This window comes from Calliphora vicina, chromosome 5, assembly GCF_958450345.1.
Source record: "Calliphora vicina chromosome 5, idCalVici1.1, whole genome shotgun sequence".
Lineage (NCBI taxonomy): Eukaryota > Metazoa > Arthropoda > Insecta > Diptera > Calliphoridae > Calliphora > Calliphora vicina.
In genome coordinates this window covers 12,433,251-12,448,658 of record NC_088784.1, presented here as the reverse complement: position 1 = coordinate 12,448,658, position 15,408 = coordinate 12,433,251, and the positions used below count along the sequence as shown (strand labels likewise).

Below are 15,408 nucleotides of genomic sequence, written 5' to 3'. Positions count from 1 at the left end.
CATAATTGGGCTGATTATGAATCTTTTTGTTTGTTTTCTTGTTAAATTTAATTTAACTCGCCAACATTATCCTCTTAGGATCAGTTTTTGACAAATGAAAACTGTAAATTTGTACAGATAAACCGGAATAACTCAATTTATTGCGCTCAACACATCGAGCCCTTAGCGCCAAATTATCGTAAGCGACATTTTCTAAATTTCTTTTTTTATTGCAAAAATTAAAATTTTATAGACCGACTGATGTTTTAGCGTTCTCAGAATATCAAAATTGTTAATAACTTCAAAATTATAGGGGGTAAGATTTTATCCTAAGTCAATGTTTACCTTTTACAGTAAACGAATTTGATCGTAAACGACACATAGTGGTATAGAAAAAAAAGAGGGAAATAAATCTGTAACTTCTAAATGGTTAGATTGGTTTGAATGAAATTTCACATGCGCAAAGAAGAAGTGTTGTTAAGAAGTTAAGTTCTGGACCTCATTTGCCCACCAGGGGCGCGACCAAGGGTCCTCAAAGTAGGACACCTCGGGTATGTTACATTTTTAAAACGATCCTATTTCTTCGTTTGTGTTTCAATTTCAAAAAAATAACACAATATAAAATCTTTTCATCGAGCGCTACAAAAGACGTCGTAGCTATCAATTATCTCTTATAGCTTAGGAGATATTCGCATTTGAAAATTAAATTTTCAACAGTTTTTGATAACAGCGTATCCAAATATTTTCCGATTTTCTCCAGTTTTCCTTCATTAGACTAACAACATATGTATGTGTCAAATAGAAAAAGAAGTGTTTAAAAATAATGACTAAGTCCAAAGTTATATGTATTTTAATTTAAACAATTTTAAAAAGCCGATTGTTCACTAATTATCGCATAAAATTTCTAAAAGGATGTATAAGGAATTTATACTTTCTGAAAGCTAAGTTTTCAAAAAATATTTTAATTGGAAAAAAATTAAAAATTTTTCTTACCGAGGGGACCAGGTACATTCAAAAAACACCTATTTTTATGTAAAATTAAAATTTAGGGCAAAAATTATCAAATCGCATATTCGATATCAAAATATAGTAACCGATTTTAGATGGCCCAATATGCTTTTAATTATTTTGTAAAGGTATGGATATTATAGCCAAAAAACTAAAAATTTCCATTTTTGGGATTTTTCAACAATTTTTTGGGGAATTGCGGGATTGCTGATAATAAATTTTAAAATTCGTTTTTATTTTTCCATATTAAATAGAAAATTTTACATAACTGTGAAATTTTATTAAAAACTATTCATAAATAACAATTTTATTTCAATTCGAAAAATTTGTATCTATGCAAAAATTCAATAAAAAACATTTTTTGTCATATTTTTCAATAAAGTTTTCCATGAATTTTTAATTGTCAAAAGTTATAAATATTTTTGAAAAATAGGAAAATAGCTTAAACGAAATTATATTATATCGCAACCTAACCTTTTTAATTTTATGTATAAATTTCAAAATAATCGAAAAAACCTGCTCCTGTAAAATTTGTGTTTTGTCGCTTACGATAATTTGGCGCTAAGGGCTCGACAAAGTAAAATATGTATTCCAAAGTGTGCGATAAATATTTAGTTGCATATCGTTTTTTGTCAAGAATGTCCTGTAATTGCTTTGGAATCGATTTTACCAAGTTTTGGCATAAAGTCAAAAATATGTATTTTTAACGAAAAATTAACAATTGTTTACCAAAATCATCAGTTTTTATCCATCATCAAAATGTAAACATTAACATAGCTTCTTCTACGATGCCGCCATTCACATTAAATGACAACAGAGTTAATAACCTTCAACAAAATGTAAACATTTAACTTTGCTTCTTCTTCTTCTCATGAAAAGAACAACTGAGTTGACAAAAGTTTGCCAATACATACATCTCAACATAATTCCTAGATTTCAGGAAAACTTCGATTGATTTGTATTGCTTGCAATTTTTAACTATGAATCATACTAAAAAAATAATCAGCTGTTTAAATAAAAGCAAACATTTCTTAAATACCAAATACAAACATTATAAACAATACATTTATTTAACAATAAATCAGTCATTGTTTTCCAAAACATATCGTTTAAATATTTAGACACAACGTCAGTGCTGTAAAAACTTTTAAATACAAAAAAAAAAAACTGAAAACTAAATTTCCATATTGTATATAATTAAATGTGATACAAATGTTATTGACTGGAATAAAAACAATGCAAGAAAATAATAATATGAAAAAGTATGAATAATAATGATATTATTATAAATATGATATGGTATTTGCTTAAATTTATACAAACACACTTCAAAATTAATGACATTGAAAAATGAGAAATTTACAGCAAAATAATAAATAATAATAAAAAACTTGGTAATGTAAAGAGAAAATTGTTTTGTTTTTCTCTTGCTATTATACACAGACTAGCATATTGTAATAATAATTACTATTTCCAAGATTTTATGATAAAAAAGTGATTTAATATATTAAAAAATATAAATATTTATTATTTATTGGTAACAATAGCAGAAATATAGCTAAACACGTGTTCTAAAATACTGTAATATATGTTTAATTTATAAAATCTATATTAAGGGATAACCCACGTTAAACGAGTGTTTGGGGTACATTTAGCCCTCAAAGAATTCAACAATATTTATTATGTATTTACTTTGCTGTGTGTGCGTTTTTCGATCAGCAGTTCTGTTGTTTATACATTTGTTGTAATAAAAATCTATTTTTAACTTTAACATTTCTGCTCTCCCGCTGTTAGTTAACATTGTTTTTTTTTTTCCCCTCAAATTTCTGTACATATTTATCGCCTGTTAAATAATTCTTGCTTTGGCCGAGTTGGCTAAGTGGTTGTGTCTTTATCATCACGTTTGTTGTTTGAAAAAAACCCAACGACACGAGTTCGAATCCACAGTCAGACAAACTTGAAAATTTATATTCTTTCTTCTTCACTCTCTAGTTATGATGATTAGAATTTGTCTGCCCCTATGTTTGATTATTGGGAATTGCTATATTAGGCAGTTTTCATTTGCACTTGGGGCTATAGAAATTACGTTTCCGTATCACTCCACGGGGTCGCTGCGTTTAACTACCAAGCTGTCGACTCCACTAACCTGGAAAATACAGATTTAACTTTTTGAAGAAATAAATTATAAAACATTTACAATATGAAAGAAGTAAAAGTGAAATTTGTTTTTATAAATGGAATGACCTAAATAAAATAATGATTATTCATTAATAAACATCATAACTTAGTTTGTTTCTCACATTCTAAATAAACCAAAAGGTGATTAAATGGTATATGAAAGATAACTAAATATTTCTGTTACTAATTATATAGACAAATATTTGGCAATTGAATTTCGGGTTATTACTTTTGTTTAAGAAAATTAAAGCCCTCTCTCCTGCTACAAAATGTAAATATTAGCTTCTTCTTCTACGAACCAGCCATTCACGTAAAATGGACAACAGATTATTTTACTGCTCATTTTAAATATTATGCATATATTTTTCCGCAATTAAAAACACATAGATTTGAATTCTTTTTTTAACTTTTCTTAAACTCATTTAATTAAAATTTTTTTACAATATTAAATTAATCCTCTTTTGTATTCATTAAAATTATTATTAAACATTGCAGCCACGTGCTTGCTCTAAATATCAAGTTTCATTCTAGCAATTTATTCCTGCTTTTAGTTAATTTAACTTTGACCTACTTGAAAGAAAATTAAAGAAAATACTTAAAACAAATGTTATAAAATATTACAACTCTTCATACATATTTCGAGCAAAAAGTTATACAAATTTCCATTATTATACATTGATTTTCTTTCAAGTAGATCAAAGTAACGTTACTGGGAGGCTAACTGATTTTTCATCGCACTTACAGGCATTTTGACTATAGGTCGTTCCTCTATTCGGTTCCGAATATTCGGTGAAACTCTAATAAATATAAAAAAAACATTTAAAATGCATCTTCATCCATTTTAAAAATTAGCAGTCAGGTGTTAAATGGAAAATGATACTTTACCTCTAATTGTATTTTTGCATTTGATGGTACTTCGAATTAATTAATTAATTCAATTTGAGCTTAATTCACTAAAATCTTAATTCGGAATAGGCTTAAATTAGCCATGTATTTCATAAATCCACTCCCAAAATCGAATTCTTTAGCTTCATTCAAAGGCTTTTATTTAAATAGAAATCTTTAATCGTTGAATTATTTTTCACTAATAAATAAATTTAATTGTTTTTTTTTCAAAAAAATTAAAAAAAAAATTGAAAAAATTTTAAAAACCTAATTAAAAATTTACTTTCAAATTACTATATAAAATAAAAAGTTCGAATAATTACCAATAAATCTATAAATATTGATAACTTTACTGCCTGTTTCTCTAAATGCGAACGAACATTTTCTTTCGTATTTTAAATGGAAAACAACAAATAAATTTTACATTTTTTGTTGTTTTCAATATAAAATATGAAAGAAAATGTTCGTTCGCATTTAGAGAAACAGGCAGTTAATTGTATTTATCAAGACATATTAAAAGATTTAAGCGAAGTACGAAATAATGAATTGTTTATACTTGGATTTGCCTTCAAATAGTTCAATTAACAATTATTATTCTGTCTCTCTAATTGGTTTAATTAGGAATACATTTGAGACCTTGTAACTGATAATTATGTCCAAAATTAGATAATGATGCCAAACAACTTCCGTATGATGGAGAGAAATCATTATCATTGTATCATTAACTCACGTTGAAAAATGTATTTCAGTCTAAAAAAAAAATCAATTAGATTTCAATTCAAGAACTTTGTTCAAACAAGTAAGAAAGTATGGTCATCGGACGGACATCGTTTAATCGACCCAGAAAAGTATTAGAAGTAATTCGGTATCTTTTAAGATTGGTAATATTAATAATAATACGTTTGGACGTTACAAACATCAGCACAAACGCATTATACCCTCCACACTATGTACACGACCATATACAAATTTAAAATATTTCAATTGAGTACATACTGTGCTTTTCGGTTTCAAATTCTACCAAAAAATTAAAATGTGGCACAATAAAGGATTTTGAATAATATTCAAAGAATTTGTAATAGAGCGAACGTTTTAATTTTAATGATATCTGTTTCATTTAATCTTAAATTTTGATTATTTCTTCTCTTCTCAATCTTAATAAAGAATAAAACACTTTTTTCCGTTTTTTTTCAACATTGTCTTTTTCTGTAACATTTTATTTTTGCAAACTGATTGTACTATGTATGTACTTCTGTATAATTTTGTTTATACTTTACACAAAAATTATTGTAAAACTTTCCAACAAACATGTTTACAAGAGAAAGTATAAATTAAGCCGAAATAAACGTGTTAATTGTTACAGAAGTTACATACTAAAACAAAATAAAGCACTAATTTTCCTTTCCATTTAACAACAAAAAAAAATGAAGGAGCAAGTGCCAAAGCAATTAAAACTAAATATTATTATACAATATTTGCAAAAATATATAAATTGCCATTCACAAAAGTCATAAAATTAAAAGTAAAACATTTAAAATAACTAAAAAAAATGTAACTAGAGCTTGTTTAAGATTTTCCTCGTCAAGGAAAAAACTAGAATATAGAAAAAAATAATTTAGCTATTTGTTAATTAAACAGCTAGACAAGGCGGCAGTTTCTATTGTTTCTAAAACTAGAGTATATTATTGCAGGTAGTACGTATGTATGTTTAAAATAAATGTTAGAAAGAAAGAACGTACGAAAAGAAAGTTCTTAATTATATGCTGTAGTTAGTTAATTAGGGCTTTAAGAAAACTTCTTTACATTTTTTTTAAATAATAAGGTGTTAACAATATTGTTGGGTTAGTATTTAAACTAAGCAAAAAATGAAAATTTAAATATGTCTAACTATACAAGTATAATTACTAAATATCTGCAGTTTGTTTGTAATAATGACTTCAAGATGTTTTATGGTATTTGTGTTTCTGGTTAGTAATTGTATTTGTAGGTTTGTTTTTTTATTTTTATATAGAGTTATGTTAAACTATTACATTAATATAATAATGACAATTTTAACAATTTATTCACATTTATTATTATTACTGTTTGATTTTCTTTAATTTTTTGTTTCGTTTAATAAAACCTTATTGTTTAGAGTAAGTAAAATATAGCCTTCATTTTAGTTGGTATTTTAAACTACATAGTTTAGTTAAAGTTTAAACAAATTCATAGCCAATACCAAACTGGAAACCATTTTCAACTCTATCACCGGCAAACTTGCGTAAAGGTACACAATAATTGAATTCTATGCGAGCTCGTTCTGCCAATTTAAATGCCAAACCAATACCACACGCACTGCGTAGATTTTCTGCAAATAAAATACATAATTTATTAGATATTTTTAATTATTAATAATAAGAATTAAGCTAAGATAATCACCTGTAGAGAATGTATTGAAATTTCCCAAATTATAAAACAAATGTGTGCGGAAATTATCGGCCAAACCTTTAAATACTTTATTAAAAGGCAAAGGTGCCCATAAATGGAAGCCCGTAGACCAATATGTCTAAAAGATAAAATTACACAATATGTAGTTATAAAATATATGTAACAAAAAAATATTATTATTTTTAACTCACTTGTGCTCCTATGGGTGTACCCTCTACAACTGGCCCCGCACCACCATATTTAAATCCTCTTAGGGTCAAAGGACCACCACAATAGTATAAATTATTTATGGGCAATATGGTCGTTTTTTTTGTCTCCTTAATAATACCCACACGGCCACATACCTGAGCTACCAGGCCACCAAACAATGGCACACTAACCTCAGCATGGGTATTATTACTTACATAGGCTACATTGCCGCCCAGACCACAATATTCATTTATCGATTTAATCATTAGGCCTTGAGTGGGAAACACTGGATTGTCGCGTTGATCAAAAATCACTGAGTAGCGCAGCAGGGAAGCCAATTTGGGACCACAATGTTCTCGTATAGCCATGGGTACGTTTTTCATTAGCAAGGAAACTTCTCGCACGGAGGCCTCATATTGTAGGGAGTGGGTTAACTGTTGAGAGAATTTGCCATAAGTAATAATGTTATTGAAGCTTTAAAAATTTTGTAACTCATTCAGAATTTACCTCTATTGGTCTTAAAGTATTGAGTGCAATTTCGGCTAAACATCCTAAACTGGTATTTTTGAAATTACTAACATCCATACGGTCAATATGACGGAACAAGGAAAAGGATACTCTAAAGAAGAAAAAAAACGGAAATATAAATTGAAATGAAAGAAATTTGGTTAAGAATATAATAAAATTTAAAAAAAAATAATATCTAAACGAAATTAACAGAATTTCTTTTTTTATTTTGATTCAAATTTAGAAATAAAAATGTGTGTAATATTTTAAAATAACATTTAATAAAATTAAGAAATAATTTTAAATAAAAATTTTGAAAAAATATTTTTCTAAATTTTTAAAAAAATATATAATTTTTTTAAATTTTAATTGAAAAAAATTTTTCAATAAAAATTTTAAATTTTTAAAGAAATAGAAAATTTTTTTTAAAAAATCTTAAAAAAATAAAAATTTTAAATTTTGAAAAAAAATATTTTAACATAACTAATTTATTTTAATACGAAATTAATTTTATTTAAAAAAAAAATTTTTTTTGGGAAACAATTTAGAAAAAAAATTCTATAAATTTTAATGAATTCGGAAAAAATCTTAATAAAATTTTTAAACAAAATATTGAATAAATGTTAATAAAAAATTTAAAAAAAATTGTATCGTCTGTTTTAAAAAAAAAAATTATAGAAGTTTGAAAAATTTTTTATACATTTAAAAGAAAAATTTAATCAATTTTGAAAAAAAATTGAAGAGTTTTGCCAAAATCGAACCGGAACTACATATAATATTCGACAAAAAAATCATATTCAGTTTAATCCGAAATTAATCTAAACTAATATAATTTTGAAAAAATCTAATTTGAAACCAAATTTAGAATTAATTATAAATAAAACTTGTAATAACATTTTTAAACTAAAAATTTAATGGGAAAAATGATTTTTTTTAAATTTTTTTAAATTTCTATATAATCAGAAAAAATACTGAATAAATTAAAAAAAAAAAATATTTTTTTCGAAAACAAAGTTAAAATCAATATTCAGTTTAATCCGAAGCTAATCTAAACTTGTTTAATTAATGTAGTGCACGTTTTAGCCGACTTTATGTGTAATATTTTGAAACAAAATTTGATAAAATTTAAAAAAGAAAATGGAAAAATATTTTGAAAACTTTTTTGATAATAAATAATTTTTATTGGTCACAAAATTTTTTGATGAAAAATATAAATGTAAAATTTTAGAAAAAAAATATTTTGTAAAAAGTAACACAATTAAAGTTTAATTTGGAAAATGAAAAAATCTTTCTTAATTCTTTTGATATAAGATTTTTGTACTTACTCTGGTCTATTATCCACCAGACGTGTATGAAAATATGATTTCCAAAATTTCAATTGTATATCATTCGCCCGTTTACTGCTGTAGGAACCTTGTAACGAAACACTTTCACCGCGGCCAAATAAATTCGGCACCGTCAGTTCGGTGCGCAAAGAACCCTCATTTTGGCCCACCTCAGTACCCACCGAACCCACAATGCGTGACAGTTCTTTGCCTTTGAAAGTCACCTCATAGCCATTGGGTGAGGCATTTTCGCCTCGGCTAATATCAATGTGTACACTGACATCTTTAAATATGCCCAATTCATGTAAATATGATTTGGCGCTTTTTAAAAAAAGTAATAAAAAAATAATAAATAATTTATATTTAGAAATATAGAAAAGAAAATCTTACTGCATGGATTCAACCATTAGATCTTGGAAATTTGTTGCCTTGAAAAGGCTTTCGGCAGCTTTCATAACATAATCGTTGTGCGTGCGCATTAAACCACTAACATTGACACGATCAACACGGGCCTGAAATGAAATATAATTGAAAGAAATTAAATAAATATATAATAATTTTAATTTATGTTTTGTATTACTCACTGATACTTTTGATAAATCAAATTTAGGCTCCCGGGGAGTAGATGATTTGCCAGCCACCATTTTTTTGTGGTGTTTTTCTTACTTATTATTTTAATAACTAACTGATAACATATAAAAATACAATTTAATTGTTTTTGAAGCCCTGTAAATAAATATAAAACAAAATATTAATATAGAATTCTTTTTTTTTATTATTATATTTTTAGATTGAATTGGAGAATCTGAATACAGCCACTGATGAGATTAATAAATTGGAAATTGAATTAGAGGTATTTATAATAGTTTATTTTAATTTCATAACAATTGTTAACAATTAATATTTATTAACTTTTAGGAAGCAAATTCAACATTTCGCATATTAATGAATGAATCTACTAGACGCTTAAAATTATCCTCCAAAAAACTAGGCAGTTGTATAGATAAGGCTAGACCTTATTATGAGGCTTTGGAAAAGGCCCGTGAAGCACAAATTGAGTGCCAAAAGGCGGCAGTTAAATTTCAAAGAGCCAATGGTAAGTTCAAAATAAAATATTAAAATCATATGTATTTATTTGTTTATTTACTTTTATAGAAATCCATGCGGCCGCCAAAGAAACTGTGGCTCTGGCCGAGCAACGTTTCATGTCTAACTCACACGAGTGGCAATTTGATAATGCCTGGCAAGAGATGCTAAATCATGCCACCCAAAAAGTTATGGATGCTGAGAAACAAAAGGCCGACTGTCATGCTGAGCATCAACGTCGCACCCGCATATTCCATGCAGCCGAACAAAAAGTCCAACAATTAGAGGAACGTTTTCGTCGCAGTATTACAAAATCCCGACCCTATTTCGAAGAGAAACAAATATGCCAAGATCAATTACAAACCCAAAAGAATCGCATTGAAGAACTACAAGTCCAAGTGCAAACAGCTAAGAGTACCTATGCCACGGCCTTGCGTAATCTAGAGCGCATCAGCGATGATATACACCGTCAAAGAGGCGACTATCCCCAGCTGCTGAATACTCCACCGCCCGGACCTCGAGAGCCAGGAGTGGGTGCCGAGCTTAATTCTCCCACTAGCACCACCATGCCATCCTTGCCCGACTACCACATGGAATTGGATAAATGTGATTATCCTTCTATAGCCGGCAGTCAAATATCTCTAAGTGGTCAATCGGAAAAATCCTCTGAAACAGCTTGTTCCAGCAAGAATCTAACACAAACTACCAGCAACAACCTCAATAAGAATGCCGCACCCTTAGCCATATTGGCATCAAAGGCAGATACGGAAATCGATGAAGAAGATGATGTTGTTATAAAACAACATTATGGCAGCCACGATGCCGAAGATTATCCCGATGAACAGGTCGATGACTACAATGATAGCAGTGAGCTTAATTCGGGTCTAGTCGATGAGAAAGATCTCGAAGCTTTAAGACAACAAGTTAAATTTTTAGCGGTAAGACCCATAGAGGGTGGTGATGGTCAGCAGGAGCAAAATGATGTCTGGGAGCATGAGTTAAATGCCACGGTAGATAAACTCGACCATTTAATGTTACTTAAAGAGTGTGCTAAACAACAGCAGCAGCAACAAACTCAACAACATTCAACTAAAATCAAAAACATTTCGGCGCGTCCCGATTCTTTGGGAGCTGAGGCTTGTCCTCCAAAAAATCCCATCATAAAAGTAACACAAGATGTCGATGTGGTCAACAGTCTACCCACAACACCAGAACATGTGGTGAAACCCTTGAAAAAATTACAAAAACTCGAACCCTTGCCTTTGGTTAATGTTTCCATGAGAGAACTACCTTTACTCGCACGTCTTTCAAATGAAGTACTCGATACCAGCAGTGGTTATAATAGGCAACGTAGACGTTCGCTTGATTAAGTTTAAAACATTGTAAATTCACAAATTATAATTATAATTCATATATAATAAGTTTAATTGTTAGTTATGGTAACATTGTTCGGCTAATTAATTTAAAATAAAAAAATTAAAATAAATTTTAGAATTTTAATGAAAACAAGCAGCATTAACGATCAATTTAATTAATAACAAAAACCAACAAAATAGTATACCTTCATTTTATAATTTCTCTCTCTCTTAATACATAAATAATTTAATTAATTAATTAATTTTTTTAATGAAATCTTACCGCAAAATAATTATAATTAAAATAATAATGTTAATGTGATAATTTATTAAAATTACAAAAATTAGTTATAGATTTGAAAAAAGAAACAGAAAAACAAACAATAAAATCGTTTCATTTGCAGCTTTAATGCTTTATGTTAAAAAAGTAAAAACAAACAAGTAGAGTTAAATTAAATATAATTTTTTTAAAACTAAAATTAAATTTCAACTAATTGATTGTGGTTATAAAAATATAAGTATAATTATTTGTTTTAAAAATATACTAAAACTATTCCATATAGTATAAACTTAATATGAAATTAAACATATTGTTAAAAACAAAATTCAATGAATTCATATTTAATAAATTTCAAAAAGAGTGCATTGCAAGCTGTATTAGTAAGTTTTAAAAAGAAAAGTTGTAAAAATAAAAAAACAAAACAAACAAAAATTAAATAAATCATTAAATCATATATTTATGCTGTTGTTCTTATTTAAAGGGAAAATGGGAAAAGGGAAAAAACTCCCGGGTAATTTTTATTCATAATTGGGCTGTATAACATGGTGGAAATCGGCAAAATTGGCTGAGTTATTAGCAAAGACACATGTTTATATTTAAAAAAAAGTCTTTCAAAATTCGAAAATTTCTAGAAATTGTTCTAAAATAAGTATGTAGTTCTATAATGAGTGTAGTCCGAACCCCATCAGATTCTTTAACGGAACTAGTCATGTTGCAATTACTTCAGTATTGAGTTCTGTGGAACACTATAACTGATGAGTGTTAGAACTGTTCCTAGGAAGGTGTATATCTTAAAGATTCTCAAGAACTAGTTCCGACGGCAAAAATTTCGAGCCAAAATCACTGATTTTAAAACATAACCATCCAAATAACATGTTCTAGCTGCACAACGTTTCTTTAAATCCGGTTTTGAAGGTGACAATTAAAAAAAAACAAATAAGAGAGCTATTGTTAAAAAAAATTAATTCTTTTTTTAAATTTATTTGTGAAACTAATTTTAAAACAAAAAATTTTAGTGGACAAAAAAATGGGATAAAATATGTGTATTTATTTGTGGGCCTATTGTATCGATAGTATATCGACTTCGCTAACTATAACGATCCAGAATATATATACTTTGTTGGTTCACAAATAGAGTTTTTCAACGAGATTTCCGGGACAAGAAATCCCGCGAATTCCGCAAAATTTTCAATACCGAAATCCCGGGAATTGTAATGTTTTTTGAACTTGACGTTCTCTAAAGATGCTTAAACCTCAAAAACAAATGCTGAAGATTGATACAACAAAAAAGATTTAACCCAAATATAACAATCACAAGTTCATTATTCAAATTATTCTAAAAACTCGTGAATTTTCAGGGCTGTCACAGAAATCTATTCCGATCGGAAGTGGAATTATTTTAGTATTTTGCTTTTTCACAAAGATTAAAAGAAATTTTTTTTTTTGAAATTGAATTTTGTTTAATATTAAATATTGGGTTTTCTTCAAGTTGTAATTAACATCTTAACTTAAGACAAACATGATGAAGGGTATAAAAACATTGTTGTTGTAGCAGCAGTGATTGCTGAGTTGACAGCCCTTGGCCGAGTGAACTCGGGTCATTCCGGTGCGTAGAACCGGCTGTCATGGGAATGATAAAACATTGTCGTGTTCTGTGGTTGAAATTCTCTAGAAAAATACATTTTCTATGATACATTTTTTAGCTTATCGAACACTAAATAATTTTGACTATAAAAAACTTTTGAAAATTGTTTTAAATTTTCCAATGAGTGCGAGAGTACAACTGTACTTTTTAATATGAAGTATGTAGTATAAAAAAAGTACGAGGTGAAGTATAAATAAGATTCAGCACAGTCGAATATAGCTCTCATACTTGTTTTATGTGTGATGTAATGATACAGATATGTAGGAACGGGACAATACACGACGTATGAAAGGCGTAAAGGCAAATATACATTGACTGTGGACGAAATGGAATTGAGTTACTCATACAGAAATTACGGATGCATAAAAGTCAGGACTGACAGATATACGCTTGTAACATGCACGTTGGAGAAGTCGTATTGTTTAATTTTTTTACTCTTTAGTTTTTGTTTCATTAATATTATGTTAAATTTATGGGGATTGAAGATGGATGCGTTTCATTTTGAAAGAGGTTAACAAAGGGAGAGAATGATGAAAATATGATGAATTGACAATCTATTACTTTGATTATAATTTACAAGAACGACAATGTCCATTTTCAACTGTACGGATACGCAAAGAAAGACACTTCTTCCCCTCAATGTCCCTCTTTTTTTACAGATATGTAATAGGACCTTATTACACATTCTAACTTTGATAAAGTAAAATCAAAATAATCACCCTTATCGTGGTTGGCGTAAACGTGATACGCCTACGACAGTTTCGTACTAGATTAATAAAACAGTTTGCATTTTATCTTTAATCTAGTACAAAACAGTCCTAGGCGTAAGTCGTTTACGCCAACCACGATAAGGGTGAATGCATATTGTAGTATTTTTTTAAAAAACATATAAAACTATTGTTAATGGGATGGTTTTTCTATGATAATTATTTTGACAGATACACTATTGTTGAAACAAATCAAGATCCTAGAAACCGTTCTATTTCTGAAAATAATTCAGCTATATATAAAAATTTTCTAAATTAGTCATTTAGATACTTAATTGTATTAGATATCAGATGAAAAGTGTTTGAACAATTATTTAACGATACTCATATTATTCAGATAATTTATTAATAATGATCTTGCTGTAACAGTATTTTTCTGGGTGAAAATCTCCCAGTTTATATAGATGCAGCTGAGTTGACAATATTTGCCCGAGTGAGAGTCGAGTAGTTCCGGATAGAAGATCCAGTTGAATGGGAAACATTATAGGCGATATTTAATAACTTCTTAAATAAGGAGCACGAAAAATGGTTTACTTGCTTTAAATTTAAAGCAAGCTCATAAAATGTCTGCGAGATTTTAAACGAATCTTATCTTTTAATACACTCTACGTAAATACATATGGGGTATTCACCTAATATATTATGATAGTTTAATCAAATTTTTGTTGTGTTTCAAAAAAAAAGTTCTAAACTAATAAGACTATTTGAACTATGTTTATTGTTTTGTCATAAAATAATACTTTTTTTTTTTGTTTAAAACACAACAACAACTATTATAATATATTAGGACATTATGACAATACGACTAATAGGAGACCGTGTGAATACCCCAATAGTGTATTTCTAACAAAAATTGGCAAAAATATAAAATTCCTACATCACACACTTGCTTGTTGCGTTTACATTCACTACATTATATTTTTTCACACGTAAATGACATCATTATTAAAATGTAACCAATATTTATAGAAATTCGCTAATTATTAATCAAATTTAGAATAATATAACAAAACCACAACATTTATAACCTGTAAACAAATAATAATGAAATAAGCATTAAAAATCAAATAAAAATACTACATATTTCACAATTTTGGAGAAATTGCTGAATTTCCATAAATGACCTCTCAGCAAATCATTAAATTCCTAAGTTATACTAAGAATTTATTGAACCTTATCTTGTCTAACATATTTCTTTAAATTATAATAAATTATTTAGCAAATAATACCAGAAATTTGCATAAATTATATAACTTTTAATATTAAAGAGAAAATATTTCCAAAAAAATTTACCTTCTGCAGCACGAGACTTTCGACAGCCTCACGATTTTTCTGTTTCTATTCGTTAAAAAAAAGAGTAAACAACAGATATTATATGTTAGTTTAAACGCACATTAAGACTTTTAATTTAATACTACAATATTTTGTTAAGATTAATAAAATATGTAAGAAAAACACACAAATATTTTTTATTTTTTTTTGTTTTATTTTTTAGTTATATTACACGCACAACATAGACAAAATTATATCGTTAACTGTCAAAAATAAAGTCAGCTGTAGAAAGTGTTGCCAATCATTGATAAAATTTAACGAAAAATATTAAAGTTTAAAAAACTTAAAATAGTTCAATTCGACAATATACAATTTAGAGCGGATTCATAAGTTTTTAGGGAAGGCGGGTATAATAAAAACAATCTGCCCAAAACTTACAAATATTTCATTTCAATTACGTAATATAGCTGCAGTTAAATACATGAAAAAAATCCAAAAGTTCAAT

At 27.8% G+C, this 15,408-nt stretch overlaps 2 protein-coding genes across 2 annotated transcripts in view; one reads left to right on the top strand and one right to left on the bottom strand.

The window, feature by feature from the left end:
• The window catches only part of pcs (parcas), a 39,831-nt gene extending 28,158 nt beyond the window's left edge, over positions 1-11,673 (top strand). The window contains exons 2-4 of the mRNA XM_065510889.1: positions 9,289-9,351; positions 9,417-9,594; positions 9,654-11,673. Of these exons, the coding sequence (XP_065366961.1) occupies positions 9,289-9,351; positions 9,417-9,594; positions 9,654-10,954 (1,542 nt within the window). The 3' untranslated portion in view covers positions 10,955-11,673. The remainder of the gene's footprint in view (positions 1-9,288; positions 9,352-9,416; positions 9,595-9,653) is intronic.
• On the bottom strand, positions 5,828-15,150 carry LOC135959814 (SAM50-like protein CG7639). Its single transcript, XM_065510891.1, has 8 exons — positions 14,925-15,150; positions 9,083-9,224; positions 8,889-9,010; positions 8,499-8,819; positions 7,174-7,285; positions 6,669-7,100; positions 6,469-6,595; positions 5,828-6,397 (listed from the first exon to the last, which is right to left on the bottom strand). Exons 2-8 carry the CDS (start codon positions 9,140-9,142, stop codon positions 6,246-6,248), a joined length of 1,326 nt encoding a protein of 441 aa, XP_065366963.1. The 5' UTR covers positions 9,143-9,224; positions 14,925-15,150; the 3' UTR covers positions 5,828-6,245.
• Positions 15,151-15,408: the final 258 nt, after the last annotated feature.

What these genes read in the sequence shown, in the direction of transcription:
- LOC135959814 (XM_065510891.1), bottom strand. Translation starts at nt 9,142, where the DNA reads ATGGTGGCTGGCAAATCATCTACTCCCCGGGAGCCTAAATTTGATTTA. An exon ending in TTGATTTATCAAAAGTATCA is followed by an intron (nt 9,011 to 9,082) that starts GTGAGTAATACA and finishes ATTTCATTTCAG; the next exon opens with GCCCGTGTTGATCGTGTCAA. An exon ending in TTTCAATACATTCTCTACAG is followed by an intron (nt 6,398 to 6,468) that starts GTGATTATCTTA and finishes TTTTATTTGCAG; the next exon opens with AAAATCTACGCAGTGCGTGT.